The sequence below is a fragment of the Muntiacus reevesi genome, chromosome 6 (assembly GCF_963930625.1).
Source record: "Muntiacus reevesi chromosome 6, mMunRee1.1, whole genome shotgun sequence".
Lineage (NCBI taxonomy): Eukaryota > Metazoa > Chordata > Mammalia > Artiodactyla > Cervidae > Muntiacus > Muntiacus reevesi.
In genome coordinates this window covers 80,948,297-80,962,816 of record NC_089254.1, presented here as the reverse complement: position 1 = coordinate 80,962,816, position 14,520 = coordinate 80,948,297, and the positions used below count along the sequence as shown (strand labels likewise).

At 39.1% G+C, this 14,520-nt stretch overlaps 1 protein-coding gene across 3 annotated transcripts in view; it reads right to left on the bottom strand.

The window, feature by feature from the left end:
• Window positions 1-3,506, bottom strand: part of CPED1 (cadherin like and PC-esterase domain containing 1) — a 320,654-nt gene extending 317,148 nt beyond the window's left edge. For all 3 annotated transcript variants that reach the window (XM_065938748.1, XM_065938750.1, XM_065938749.1), the window contains exon 1: window positions 2,363-3,506. In XM_065938748.1, coding sequence (XP_065794820.1) covers window positions 2,363-2,608 — 246 coding nt within the window. In that variant the 5' untranslated portion in view covers window positions 2,609-3,506. The remainder of the gene's footprint in view (window positions 1-2,362) is intronic.
• Window positions 3,507-14,520: the final 11,014 nt, after the last annotated feature.

Below are 14,520 nucleotides of genomic sequence, written 5' to 3'. Positions count from 1 at the left end.
TGAACCTTAGGTCAAAACCAGATATTTTAGGTAACTTTAATAATCACCTAAAGATGGATGGAGTCAAGTAAAGGAAAGCCCTAGTAACATTAATATTTTGGTTTGACAATAAAAAAACAAACCTCAAAATTTATAGCTAGAAACAACGCTTCTTCTAATAATGCCTAAAAAGCTATATTTTAGATCTTGGGGGAAAATCTAGGTAGCATTTCATCAGCTATCTTTTTAATGAGCTTCTTAAGTAACTGTTTTTGAGAAGAATCCATGTATAGACTCCAAAGACATTTCTTTCTTCATTTTAGCTATCTGATAGAATATTTAATCTTCAAAAAGGGATTATTATTTGATTCTTTTCTGGAATACACATTGCAAGGAGAACTCATTTATATTCAACTAACCTCCATATGATACTTTCTGGCTCTAAACCAATGGCTGGCCCAAGTAAAGTTGAAAATAGAGGTACACAGCGAATGTTTGGAAATTCAGTTTTCATATCTATTGAGCTTCTGAACTGTAACTGTGATTTCAGAATCATGCTTACAGTTAAAATATTTAAGACTGTGGAAAAAAAAGCATCATGTGTTAGGCATTTTTAGTGAAGAACATTCTAGACTGAATGTTTTACACCAGCAGCCAATAAGTTTCAGATGGTTTATAAGTGGCAGAAGGTCCAAAGCTAAAATGGAATTTTCTGTGACAGCTTACAAATAACAGTTAACATATGCCTAAGTTACAGGCAACAGCAGGAGTCCATTGTAAAGTCAAGTAGTGAGTAAGAAAGGCTGTAAGTTAATGAATAGAAAAGTTTTTTGTCCAAATTCTTAGCCAAAAATTTAAGTACTTAAAGAGCAAAACCATCTCAAGTATTTTTAAAGAAATTACACTCATTGGAAACAAACAAGAAGTGACTTTCAAAGTTTATACCCATCATGAATTTGATGTGTTATGTTAATGATGATATAAATTAATAAAAAACACAAATTCTTCAATTACTTTATAGAATTTAATATTTGATTCACACTTGCCATTGAAGTTTCATCTAGATGTGTTCCTAGTTTTATTATTTGCTTTTTTGGTCATATATCTTGGTCAAGATATTTCTTGACATTGCTGATAAAATAATGTCACTCAAAAGTTTTCAAATTTTCTTTGTTCAAATCGATATCATCTTGTGTTTCACTTAGTTCTTTCAGTTGTGGTTTCACAAATTGTTATCAGAGCTTTGAATTTGCTTTTATTTAGAGAATCAGTTCTGCAATAGGGACTAGATGAATGTACCATGTCATAATACTTGCCTAAACTGCCTTGAGTGTCATCATACCTACATTACCAATCTCAAAGGGTTATACATCTGAAATATGTGAAAGTTTTTTTTTAATTTTTTGTCAACAATATTTTCTCTTTTTAATTTTTAAAATTCTTTTTAATGTGAAAGTTTTTAAATCAAGATGGTATGCTGTTAGCAATGATGGTAGCAGTAAGTTGATATTTGACAAGAGATTCTGCTCCAAACAATAACCATGATCATAGAATCTACCTAACTCTACAAACGTAAGCTAGCTCTTACAGATTCCAAAATTATCTTGCTACACTACCTGCTGTAGCATAGAGATCAGTGATTTTGTTATCATGAATATTTGTGCCTGTGTTTTTCTGTTTTAAAGGTCTTCATTTCACTAACAGTCACAAACAGAGTGGTATTTTAAAAGAAAAACTCTGTGTATTTCCTTGTGCCTTGTATTTTATCCAACACTTGACAAGTAAGATTAGTATCTGTATTTTCCTAATTCTATAAACAATAAAATGCACTGTGTCAATTCTTTTGAAGAAACCTATTCGACTATTTTTAAATGCTTCAGAAATAAATATATTGCTATAGAAATGTGCTCAGCAATGACTAATAGACATAACCAATTAGAAAATGTAACTTTGGAGTAACTTGGAGTCTAGAATGGTCTGGCCATTCATACAGACTGCCTTGAGAAATGAGACAGTCAATGTTTGCCAAGTTTTATGAATCTTTGATTTATGTTCCTGAACTGTAAATCTTCAGATCTCTTAGAACTCCAATTTTTAGAAAGAATTCCCATCACTCCCATCCCCTCCAAACGGTCTATTTCATTTAGCTGAAAAGAAGTGAAATTCTGAGAGATAAAATAACGACCAGGACTCTCCGGAAGTAAAAATAAGAAGTTAAAGCTAGCATGCGTTTCACTGTCATAAGGTCACTCTCTGGGCTGTGTATACTCTGGATCCTTTTCAGACTTCATGGAAGTTAATTTTAGTCTTACAGAAGGCACAGAGAGAAGCAGGCTGCTATCTCCGCTGGAAATGTCAAGGTTAAGCTTGTGTCCAGCCTTACCTTTCCGATTTCCTGTCCATTGTCAGAGAGAAGGAAGCACTGCTCGTCCGGGAAGAATCCTTCGGTGCATCTGCTTCTTTGGGTTTTGGTGGGTGTGTTCGGGGTAGCCCCGGGGCCAGCAGCTGCAAGCTTCTTTGTCCCCCGGAGTGTCAGAGTCTGGTAGGAGAGACAGATTGCCACCACCAGGCCCACCAAGAAGGGCCGGGGGCAAAAGCGCCGCCGACAGAACGCTGGACGGCAGACCATGACCAGTTTAGCTTCACTTGGCCCCTGTCCACGTTGCCGGAAAAGTCACAGCAGCTATTTTTTGTCAGCATGAAAAAGACCAAACTGTCTTCTTTTTCCACAACTTTAAGTCACATCAAGACAGCTCCATCTCCACTTAAAAAACTTTCCGAAGCGTCCTGCCAAAGAATCATAGATCCCCAAAGTCTGAGGCGGTTAGTAAGAGCCGTTCCATGGAGGACAGTAAAGAGTGGCCGGCCTGGGTTTAAAAAAAAAAAATAATAATCAAAATAATAATAGTTGTAACTAATAACCTGAGCGTACCCCAGGCTGCCAAACTGTTGCTTCTGGTAGTGTCTTATTTTTCACAACATCCTTAAACTCCCAGTAAAAGCTTCACAGGAAAAGAGAAACACCACCAAAGTAAATCTGGAGGCTAAAAACAGCCCTGGAGAACGCAATAGGTTTAAACCAAAGTGCCTGTTGCACAGCTGGACGCAGGCCAACTCGCCTTAACAGTTCCTCATTTTTCCTCCGGTTTTAAAGCAGTCCTGCTTTCAGTCTTTCATGCTTCGTAACTGTTTCCCTTCATTCCGTTTTAAATTGCCACTTTCCTCTAAGCCTTCACGGCTTTTATCAGAAAAAGGGAATACACGGTCTGAATGGACATGGTTACCATCCGCAGGGTTTGGCTTGTATTTGTTTCATTCCGTTTCAAGTTCAAAGTTCTCTATACTTACTCAGTTTTCATCCTTTTAGTCAGGAAAAAAAAAAAAAAGTTTCCATGATCTCCTAATGGATGGCTGATCAAAACCACTCGGAAGGAAACACCCAGTCGTATGATCCCAATTCATCTCCCAGCCACGGACACACGCGCGCGCAGACACTCAGAGCCGCACGCGCGCGCCGGCCGCGCTCGAGGCTGGGAGCCTGGAGCCCGAGGAGCCGGAGCCCGGCCCGCGGGGAGCCAGCCCCGGGCGGGCGAGAAGGCGGGGCTAAGGCCGGGCTCCGCGGGCCCGGGCGGGGGTGGGTGGCTTGGGGGGCGGCCGGAGCGCGCTTTGAGCCCCGCATCTGAGCCTCCTGGCTTCCCCAGACTGGAAGCTACATTGCTCATTTCCCCTGAACTGTGGCTGATCACCCGGAGCTGCAGAATTTTAAATCTATATTTGATGTCTGTCCCCTTATGTAATTTCTTTTCCCTAATCCAGCGCTGGAAAAACAAATAGCCTTTCATCAACTGATGACAAAGGTCGAGGGGAAGAGTAAAGCAGACTTGGTGTGTGAGTTGAGAAGATCTTCACTTGAGGGAATTGCGGTCACTGCTATGGGGATAAGACGGTCACGGGTACTGTCTGGACCTCAGCGCGTGAAAGTCTGTTTTATGCACTGATTCCACTGGACATGATCTATGATCTTTTTTCTGCTCTGAACCCGACTCCTATCACATCATTCCCCCTCTCCTGGACTAAACTGCATCTTTAATTGCCTGACACTGGGTCCCGCTAAGGCCTGGATTGTAGCTGACCCTAGTAACTTTCGCGGCTAGAAGTCAGCTCAGTCTAATGCTATACGGAGTGCCACAAGGAACCCTTAGCAGGGCAAGTCTGCAGGCTCCATCCACTTGGGCAGAGTCAGCTGAGGGCATGCCACGGAGAAAGCAAACTGGCCAGTGCCTGTTGCTCACCTCTCTGGATACCCCGGACTGGCTTAGCCTCCTAGCAGACATTCTTCCACGGCTCCTCTAAATAGGTTTTTGTGACCTGTTTCTGACCCAAACTTGGTCCTGGGAGCTGAGGTTCTCTTGTGAGGCCACACCCCTTAAGAGATCCCATCCCTTAGGCACGCTCCTGTCACTTATATTTTGTGAGACGGAGCGCCCCCTACGGGTGCCTCGCTATTATAGATTCAGAGATTAGGGCGTCTCCTTCTTCTAGCTTGTTACTGCTGCTACTGCTAAGTCACTTCAGTCGTGTCCGACTCTGTGCGACCCCATCCCTGGGATTCTCCAGGCAAGAACACTGGAGTGGGTTGCCATTTCCTTCTCCAATGCATAAAAGTGAAAAGTGAAAGTGAAGTCGCTCAATCATGTCTGACTCTTCGCGACCCCATGGACTGCAGCCCACCAGGCTCCTCTGTCCATGGGATTTTCCAGGCAAGAGTACTGGAGTGGGGTGCCATTGCGAGACCACCAATACTTGAACACCTTAAAGCTTCAGAGAGTAAGTATTCACACTAAGGCTAGATTTACCGCGAACCCTTGCATATGTCCCCTCCGGTGTGTTTAATATTGCTTGATTTATAGATTCAGAGTCCTCAATCCCATGACAAATGAAGGCACAGAGGAAAATGAAGTGGCATTCGACTTTGAGAAGCCAAGAGAGTATGAAAAGGAAATAGCTAAACAGTAGTGTTGGAAGATACAGTTTTGGTACATGCAATGTAATTTGAGAGACGGTAGGAGTTATGAGATCTCTACATTGGAATTCTCCCTGTGTTGATGTGATCCAAGGTGAGACCAAGTTCTTCACTAGATGAAAAGGAATGGGCATGTATTTCTATCAAGGCAGAAAGTCTGAAGACTGAGTATGAGGAACCTGAAGTGTTATTTTGGGGCATCATTAAATTGTTGAGTACAGGCTATGAGAGAAAGCATAACCAGATGCTAAAATCATATTGTCTTTGAGCTGGGAGAAGTGAAAGACAACAGCATAGTTAATTTTACAGCTAAACTTCAAATAACAGGAATCAAAAATAAGATGGCAAATTAGTGTTTTAGAAATGATACCAGCAGATTGAAAAACCCAATTTTCTGTTTTAACCACTGAGTCTGAGGGAGTGAGAGAAGACAGTAAATAAGAGTATCTGCAGAAGTGAGAAAAGGAATAGTTAAGAGTGGGATGGTAGGAAGAAGAGGTGGGAAAAATGATACAAATGGACTAGGGAGTCCATTGACAACATTTGAGGTAGCCCCAATCTGGGTAGAATCATGGCACTGCCTCTTATCACTGGTTTTTGTGAAATGAAGATAATATGAGTGCCTCCTTTGAAATGTTGTTGGAGTGACTAGATGACAGAATGTATGTTTTCTGTACACATGTGCTGGAAGGATGCATGCTGATTACGTATCTGTTATGTCTTTGATCCTGGGGCTGAGCTCAGGATCTGTTTTGGTGGCAGATACATGAACAGATAATTATCAAATAATGGGCCTCTTGGAGAAGCCTCCAAAGCAAACACGAGCACTTGGTTTTAGTCCTCTTTCCTTTATTCTGTGAAGTGGGGTTGGGTGCTCGATGATGGTTTGGGAAAATGAGAGCAAGAGTGGGATGGGAGTGAGTAGAAGGTGGAGGCTACAGGTGGGAAGTATTGATGCCCTAGTTGCGATGGAAGGTGAAGTAGCATGTGTTAGAGTTTGGAAGCATCAGAACAGGGAACAGGGAAGACAGAGAGTAAATTGGTTCAGTGAGAGCAGTAGGGTAATACACAGAAGCCATATATGAACCTGTGGATTCTGGCAGTGTTTCAGACTGAATGTTTCATAAAGTACCTCTTCTCCTAAATCATTTCAGTATTCAAGGGTCTGTATTTAAGCAGCATTAACCTGTGCCAATAGAGTGGCAGGTCTTTTAGAATTCTATAAACTCAAGGTTGGACAAGCAGTCTTCCTCTTTAAAATTCTCCAACACAAAAGATACTCTTCTATCAAACATATGTTTCAGTTTGGTTTGGGTATGAAATGGAGGTGAAGGGGAGGTTGAATTTAATAGCTATTGTTAGAAAAAGTTACTTTAAAAATTGCTTTATTTTGTAAACTAGAGAAATAAAGCTATCTCTAATAGAGAAGTTTCCAGTATCTGATCAGGAACTTTGGGAAAGTCATTTCTCTCTCTGAGTGTCAACTTAGTCATAAAATATGGACTTCAGTGATTGCCAAGCTCACAGGTCACCTGAGGCTCCAAAGTTGTGCTCATAGGGATATATTTTTGACATGGATTTCCTCTCTGTTGTATCCTGATAAGAAGAGGAAATCTTCGATTCTGGGCCCTCTTGGTTTCCTGCAAGGCTTTCTCGTTCAAGAAGGCTCCTGACTACTATGATGTAAAATCCAGCTATATATACTAGTGGTGATGCTGTGAATTAAGTTCTAGGGGTGCTGTCAGTCACGCCTGGGTACTCACTTTCCAGTACCTCCACCCTAGAGGATTTGTCTGACCTCTTCCTAGCTCCCACCACTTCTCTTCTAATACTGACTATGGAACTTGCCCCAAAGCTCCAAATGTCACAGGATGCTTTTAAATCATGAACTACATACTTAATCTTTACTATACATCATTCCAGGTGATGTGGAAAACAGAAAACATGTGACAAATACCATAAATGACTAAAATATAATAAACACAATGGCAAGTTGGTCTGGATAGGGTAACTTCTGTAAAAAGCAACCGTGAAATCTCAGTGGCTTGATATAATAGAAGCTCATTTTGCACTCATATCATTTTCCAGTGTTTGTCAGTTTCTATTAAGACATTTTATACCAAAGGTCCTTCCACCCAGTGACTTTCCATATTCTAGAATCTTGGATACCCACTGAGATCCTCTGAATCATACTAGCAGATGAAAAATGATAAAGGCGTGGAGAATTATGTGACAGGTCTTTTGGGACCAAGCTTCAAATTGGCATATATCCTTTGGCCCATGTTCTGTTGCTCCGAGCCCCCTCATATGGACGCATCTAACTGAATATGAGGTGGAATATGAGGAAAGGGAAAAGAGGCTGGTGCACGTATAACAATCCCAGTCACAACTAAGGTGGAGATAAGTCAAGTGCCATGAAGAATCATAATCAGGAGTTCACTTCTTTTGTTTAATTATTTTTTATCGAAGGATAATTGCTTTACAGGAGTTCACCTCTTCTGAGACGTGATAAGGAAAGCTTCAGGAAAATGGCAGTTTCTCAATTGGACCTTGAAGAGTCACAAATACTTCAACTGCTGAAGGTTTTAGGCCTTAGTGGGAGACCACTAAAGATAAAGGGTTTCCCAGGTGGCACTAGAGGTAAAGACCCCGCCTGCCAATGCAGGAGACACAGAGACATGGGTTCGATCCCTGGGTTGGGCAGATCCCCTGGAGGAGGGCATGGCAGCCCACTCCAGGATGCTTGTCTGGAGACGCCCATGGACAGAGGAGCCTGGTGGGCTAAAGCCCATTGGGTTGCGAAGAGTCAGACAAGACTGAAGCGACTAAGCACGCAAACACACACTAAGGATAAAACTGGAGAGTTTGGCTCTGATCAAGGATGGCTATGATTTCTAAGTTAAAGGGTTTATTTAGCCATCTGTAGACAGGAATTCAGGAAGTTCCTTCTCCAAATGATTTGTTAATGAAGATATTATGGTAGCTGTAGGAAGACCGTTATTTATGATTACCTGAATATACTGTTATATTACCACTATCTTTTAGTTGTAAACTCACAAAGCAAAATATTTTTTGTTTTCTAGGAAGAATAAGGACAATAACAGGCTTTCTTGGTAGCTGGGATAGTTAAGAACCTGCCTGCAATGTGGGGGACCTGGGTTCAATCCCTAGGTTAGGAAGATCCCCTGGAGGAGGGCATGGCAGCCCACTACAGCATTCTTGCCTGGAGAATCCCTATAGTGTAGCTTGGTGGGCTACAGTCCATGGGGACAATAACATGGGTCAAGTTTATGGGGTTAGTCTCAGAGGTGCAAAATATGTGCAAGATTGAACAGAAAAGTCTATGTGCAATGTCATATTCTTGCCTTAGTGCCCTCACTGTCCTTGTGGAGGAAAATGCTGCACTGGTTTAAGGTATGTGCATAGTCACCTGATCACGTGTTATCTCACAGAGCCACACAGACACAGAGCACTAATTTATATCAGGTTTAGGATCATGCGTCCTTTCACCTGTCTTTAGAACTTTACATCTACCACTCATGATAATGAAAAACCAAAAGTTCAGTCTGCAATTAGGCTGAGGTCTGGTTCTTGATATGCTGGAGGAGTATGAACAGAAATCCTAAAACAGACTTGCAATTTTTCTGCAATTTCTAAAGCAGTCAACATTAAAATTTTTTTGTTGTTCCGTAGCTAATTAGTGTCCAATTCTTTGCAACCCCATGGACTGCAGCACTCCAGGCTCTTCTGTCCTTCACTGTCTCCCCATTTGCTCAAACTCATGTCCATTAAGTTGATGATACCATCCAACCATCTTATCCTGTCTCCCCCTTCTCCTCCTGCCCTCAATCTTTCTCAGCATCAGGTCTTTTCCTTTTAACTCAGTTCCACTGCCTCTCTCCTAATCAATATGTAAAGTCACTTTTTGTACAAATCTATGGATTTCAGCTTAAGACCACTGAAACTTTATGGGGCTTTTTGTGCTTTAAAAATTAAAAAAAAAAAGTTCTCTCTTCTTTTGTAGTGGTTCTAAAACCACTCTAGGCTGCTGAATGGTGAGCTGAGGGTTTGCAGATATCTGGGAATTGCATTAAAGGGTAGAAGAGTCTTCCCTCAGGCACAGCATTTGTTCAGTTTACACATGGAAATAAAATACTAGAGTGAAAATCTTCATTTTCCTACTATCTTTTCCTTGTTTCATGTTTGTTTGAACAGACACATTCTATAGTCTGAAAATTCCTAGGTGAACAAACAGTCCAGATAGACTTCATCCTACAGAGTAAGTGCTTATCATTTTAAACTGTCCACTGGACCAGTGTTTCTGAGCATATAAATCTCCTGGAGATTCCATATGACCACACTTGGGGGGTGCCCTTTTGAAATGGGATGTACTCTCACCAGCTCTCAGTAGTTATTGACCCGTCACTCTATTTTTCACAAGTTTCTGTCACCATAGGCATTTTGAATTTGCTTGCACCAGTACCCAAGATGACTTTTTTTTTTAATCATATTCTGTTCTGTCTTGGGCTACTAGTGTACTTCTATCTCTTTACAGTAGAAACTGCTAACTAAAACTATTTTACTCACTTTCCTATTGTAGCATCAGCATCTTTTTGTGATTAATTTAAAAATTCCCATTTGATAAGGTCTAGACATCATAAATTCACATATTTTTCCATATTATTGCCATTTTCCCACAAGACCCATTTCACATCTTGGTAACATGTAAGCCAGTGGGGGCAACTGTGTCCCCCGGGGGCATTTGGCATTGTCTAGAGACGCTTCAGGTGGTCACAACTTGGGGACCCCGGGGAGATGCTACCGACGTCCCCTATGGAGGCGCCAGGAATGCGCTAAACACCCCACAGTGCACACGAGAGCGCACCACAACAAAGAATTATCTGGTGGAAGGTCAATAGTGCTGAGGCTGGGAAACTAAAATTTACCAAAGGGAGGGTTTGTTGCACAGTTTTTCCATGTGGCTGCCGAAACTGGCCTGTTACCTCATTTAGAATAGTGAGTCCCTGAGCGGCTTGTGGCAATCACACAACTAGCTCCACTGGGATTTTAACCATTTCTTGAATGTGTAACTATTCTGCTCCTCCAAACAAATGCAATTTGGGCACATCATTTCCTTTCAGCCTTCCAAGTTTGATTTTAAGATTCATATCCTCTACATAGGTGGAATGGTAACTATTTAAACCAATGAATTATATCTCTCCAATGTTTTACTCTCCTTTGGATATAAACTTACATCTTGGCATACAGCCAGAATTCCTAAGCTTTTATCAATTAATACATAAAACATGAACAAATTCCATTTGTTATATCATACAATCAAATTACATTAATTAGAAATTTCACTCCTCTTTTCTGCTGATTTACAGCATAATATTCCTTGGAAACCATGATAAATTATCTCAAGATAACCACATAACTGGCTTGTTTTCTTTTTTAAAATGTAACCACAATTCAATCATCCATTTTTATTTTCAGAAAATGAAAAGTATTGAAAATTTTCCAGCACTAAGTTTGTTCCCTGAAAGACTGATGCGTGTAACGGGAGATGGGAGGGGATAGGTTTGGTCTTATTACTCCCAACGAAGGCTGGCATTCATTTAGCCAATCTAAGTGACTAAGAAGGAAATGTTCTTTGACAGAGTATGGTTCTTTGGTTACATGCATACCACACAAAGTCAAAAGATTACATCTATATTTAAATAATATTTTCTCTTATATATAAGTTTATTTTTGTTGTTGTTGTTTTCAACACATAAGGGGATTCTTTTTCAAACACTTACAAATGACAACCATTGGAAAAGTGAAAAAATCTTTTGGTATACTTGGAAGCCCATGAAAAAATTATCTTTATAATCAATGCCTCCAACTATTCAAGAAAATAATTATTTATCATATTAAAGATAAATATACAAAGTCATCAAGGATACAAGTAAAAAATCGATAAATTCTAGTGGAACATACTAGGGAGGTCACATTAAAAGCTTCTATTAGGCTAGTTATAAGATTAGCAAAACCATTCCAAGGAACTGACTCATATTTACATTCAGGGTTATTTAGAAATATTTCTGCCTGGTCCCTTGTATTCCACTTGACCTAGGTAGCTTTTTAAAGTTACCTAATACCAATTATAGCTGTTCTTAACATATTAGCATGGAAGGTCCCTCTATTAGAGTAGGTTTAACGGTGCAAAAATAATTTTTAAAAAATGGTCATTTTTTTCCTACAGGCAATATTAAACTTACGAATGCATAAAACAGTTCATCATTAAAGACTAGCAAGTATGCACCTTCCTGTGAAGAATTACTCTTAGACTAACAGGCCAGTAGAAGTGAGGAATAAGAAGCTACACACACACTATACACATTCCTCAGGCTCATTTCCCACATTGGCTTTTGAATTTATAATGAGCAGCAGAAAAATGGCTATATAATGACTATATATTTTTTTTTGGTCACACCGGGTGGCACGATGGCTTTTAGTTCCCCGACCAGGGATGGAACCCAGGCCCTCTGCCTCAGGAGCCCAGGATCTTAACCCCTGGACCACCTCAAAGTCTCATAATGTTCTCCTTACAGTCTCCTTTGCCAGGAGTGATAAAAGTAAAGGCTCTGAAAAATTTATTAGATTATTAAATTTCTTTCAAATAAATATTTTAATATGTCTAGACTTCTAATAATGTGCAACCAAAGTTATTTATTAAGTTAAAATACTGACTTATAAGGTATACATGACTGACTACTTTAAAATGGAAATGGTCAAGAGAGGGTATCTTTCTTGTATCAAATTTCAATTAAACATAAAACAATTCTGAAGTCATTTCATCTCTTGTATCAAATTTCAATTAAACATAAAACAATTCTGAAGTCATTTCATCTTTAAATCACTTTAAACTTTTTCTCTGTAGCCAAATCAAAACATGAAATATTAAGATCCTGGGTCAGAAATTACAATGTTTTAATAATTTAGATTTTACCATCTAAATAGGGAAATCTAAAAATCTTGATGAGCAATTCTGATTTGTAGCTTCAAAAACTGGGAGAAAAGATTCACCTTAAATTTAAATTTTATAGCCATTTGCAAGACTTAAGTCTTAATTTTGTCATATCTAGCTTATAATTTCAATAAGAAAAGTACCATGATTTAAACTTAAATAATCAGAAAGTATTCAACTGACAATACGTAAATGCTATCACTACTCCCACTGACAAACAATCGCAGGGCACAGTGAACAGACTCTCATGAATTCACGGCTCATGAATAGACTCGCTCAGCTTTCTAGGTTCCTCCTCTGACAGCACATTTCCCTATACCACATCTACTCATTTCAGACGACTTTTAAATTCCCAGAATGCACATGACTCTAAAACCATTTCACCTGCCTGGAAAACCATCTGTTTTTAGGCATCATTTATTTAAATAATAGCTCTTAAGTTAAATTTCTCCATGTTCCTAGAACAATGAGTATGTCCTATGATAGCACTTACCAAAATACAGCAATTACTTATTAACATGTCCACCCTTCCCACTTCTTCTACCCACCCACAGGCACACACACACTCACACACACCCCTCACACACAAAAACATCTTCATCTGTGTAATCTCTACATCTAAATGCTTAACGTTTGGTTATAAAAATGAACATTTTTGAGGATATTCTTTTTTCTCCTAAAACCCTTCTGTTGAAAGATTTTTGTTTTAATGTGAAAGTTGAAGGCAAACACTGCAATATCTACACATTCAAAGAGAATCTTACCCCTTATGGTATATTAGACATTTGTTTTTTCTAAGTCTAAAATAATTCATTGTGTCAAGAAGACTATTGCTGAGGTCTAAGGACAAAGGGCACTAACATTGTACAAAACAAAGATGGTTAAAAATCTAAAATATGTGGAATTTGCTTTGAAGGATAAAAGAGCAAAAATATGAACTGCCCTAAAAAGGAATGATTGTACGTTTATCAAACACTCAGCTTCGTTTAGGCATTTCATTAAGCCATTTATTGCTTCAAATGTGTCACCATGAACATTTTAATATACACTCCACAGCAGTAAGGCCTCAATTTTCACCACCTATAAACTGTGAACCCACATTCGGATTTTTCTTATGCCACCAACTGTTACACGAGTTTTGTACAACAAAGATTTTGAATGTGTATAATACCAAAAATGCTCATATACCCCTTGATGTAAATGTCACAAAGAATTATTAATAGTTGGCCACATTTTTTTTTCAATGAGGTAGTTCCATGTTTGGCCCATTATATAGATCTCAGATATTAACAGGTTCCACCCATTACTAAATAATTGCACAAAATTTTGGTTTACTTCTTTATACACGCTTCAAAATATTCAACGTTTGAGCTTAAAATTTGTCAAAATGTTTTTCTGAGTGATTTGGTCAAGTAGTGGAATTCACACACTGGAAGGGACGAGCTATAGCAGCTGGAAACAGGGATGTTCCTGACTCTGACAAGAACTTTCTGTTAAAATAAGGCTGCACGTAAGGCTTCTTCCTTGAACCAATTCCTATAAAACCGTGAGTTTAGAAAAGTCATTATGTATAAGATTAAACAATACCACTGAGCATCCCCAGGCAACATGCTAATAAGCTAATTGAATACTACATTATATATTATTTCTTTAGGGTTTATAAAATCTCCATGAAAATACTGAGTATCATAAAATCATGAGTACCCACAAACGAACCTAACTTAGTTTTACGGGCTGTCCAGTTATAAAATCAGACTGCAGCAGCTCAGAACTGTGGAATCTCGAAGCTGGAAGAGACCTTGAAAATCCCCTATCTGATCCATACCCTTTTGGGTAGCATTGCATAGATTTTACACTTTTCTACATAAGTTCTAAGAGGCTCATAAGTGGTTTTGATTAAAACATAAATCTGATGGGCCCAGTACGTTTCAATATAAAAGAAATATGACATAATAAGTATTTCTTAAAGTTTTAAGGATTTTTCTACTGACCAGACTCAATATTATACCTTAAATAAAACTTCCACTATGCAAAATTTCTAGTGTAAATAGCACCTATAGAATAAAACTTTCAGGATTGCTGACAGACATCCTGAAGCTGGCATCACCCTGGTTTAATAAGGGCCAGAGTGATTAAAGAAGTGAATTAACTGGCATACCAACATGTGGTAAAAGCAAAAAGAGAAGTGAATTTTAAGCTCCAATCCAAGGGGTCTCTCTACTTCATTTTGGCCACAGTGCCTCAAGTCAAAACAACTGTAATCATTATTTTATTTAGTCTGCTGTAATTAGACTTCTTTCATGTCCCTTAGACTGAAGGAAAAGCCAGGGAGATGTTCTAGAAAAATACATTTGCATTTCAAATTTACATAAAAATGTCTTTTCCTTATTTTTGTATCACAATTCCAAGCATTATTAAAGACATAACAGATTACGCAGCATTCTGTGTCCTGGGCCTCTGTCCTTTTGAGATTATGAAAATTGGAAGTTAGTTGGAATTAAGAAAT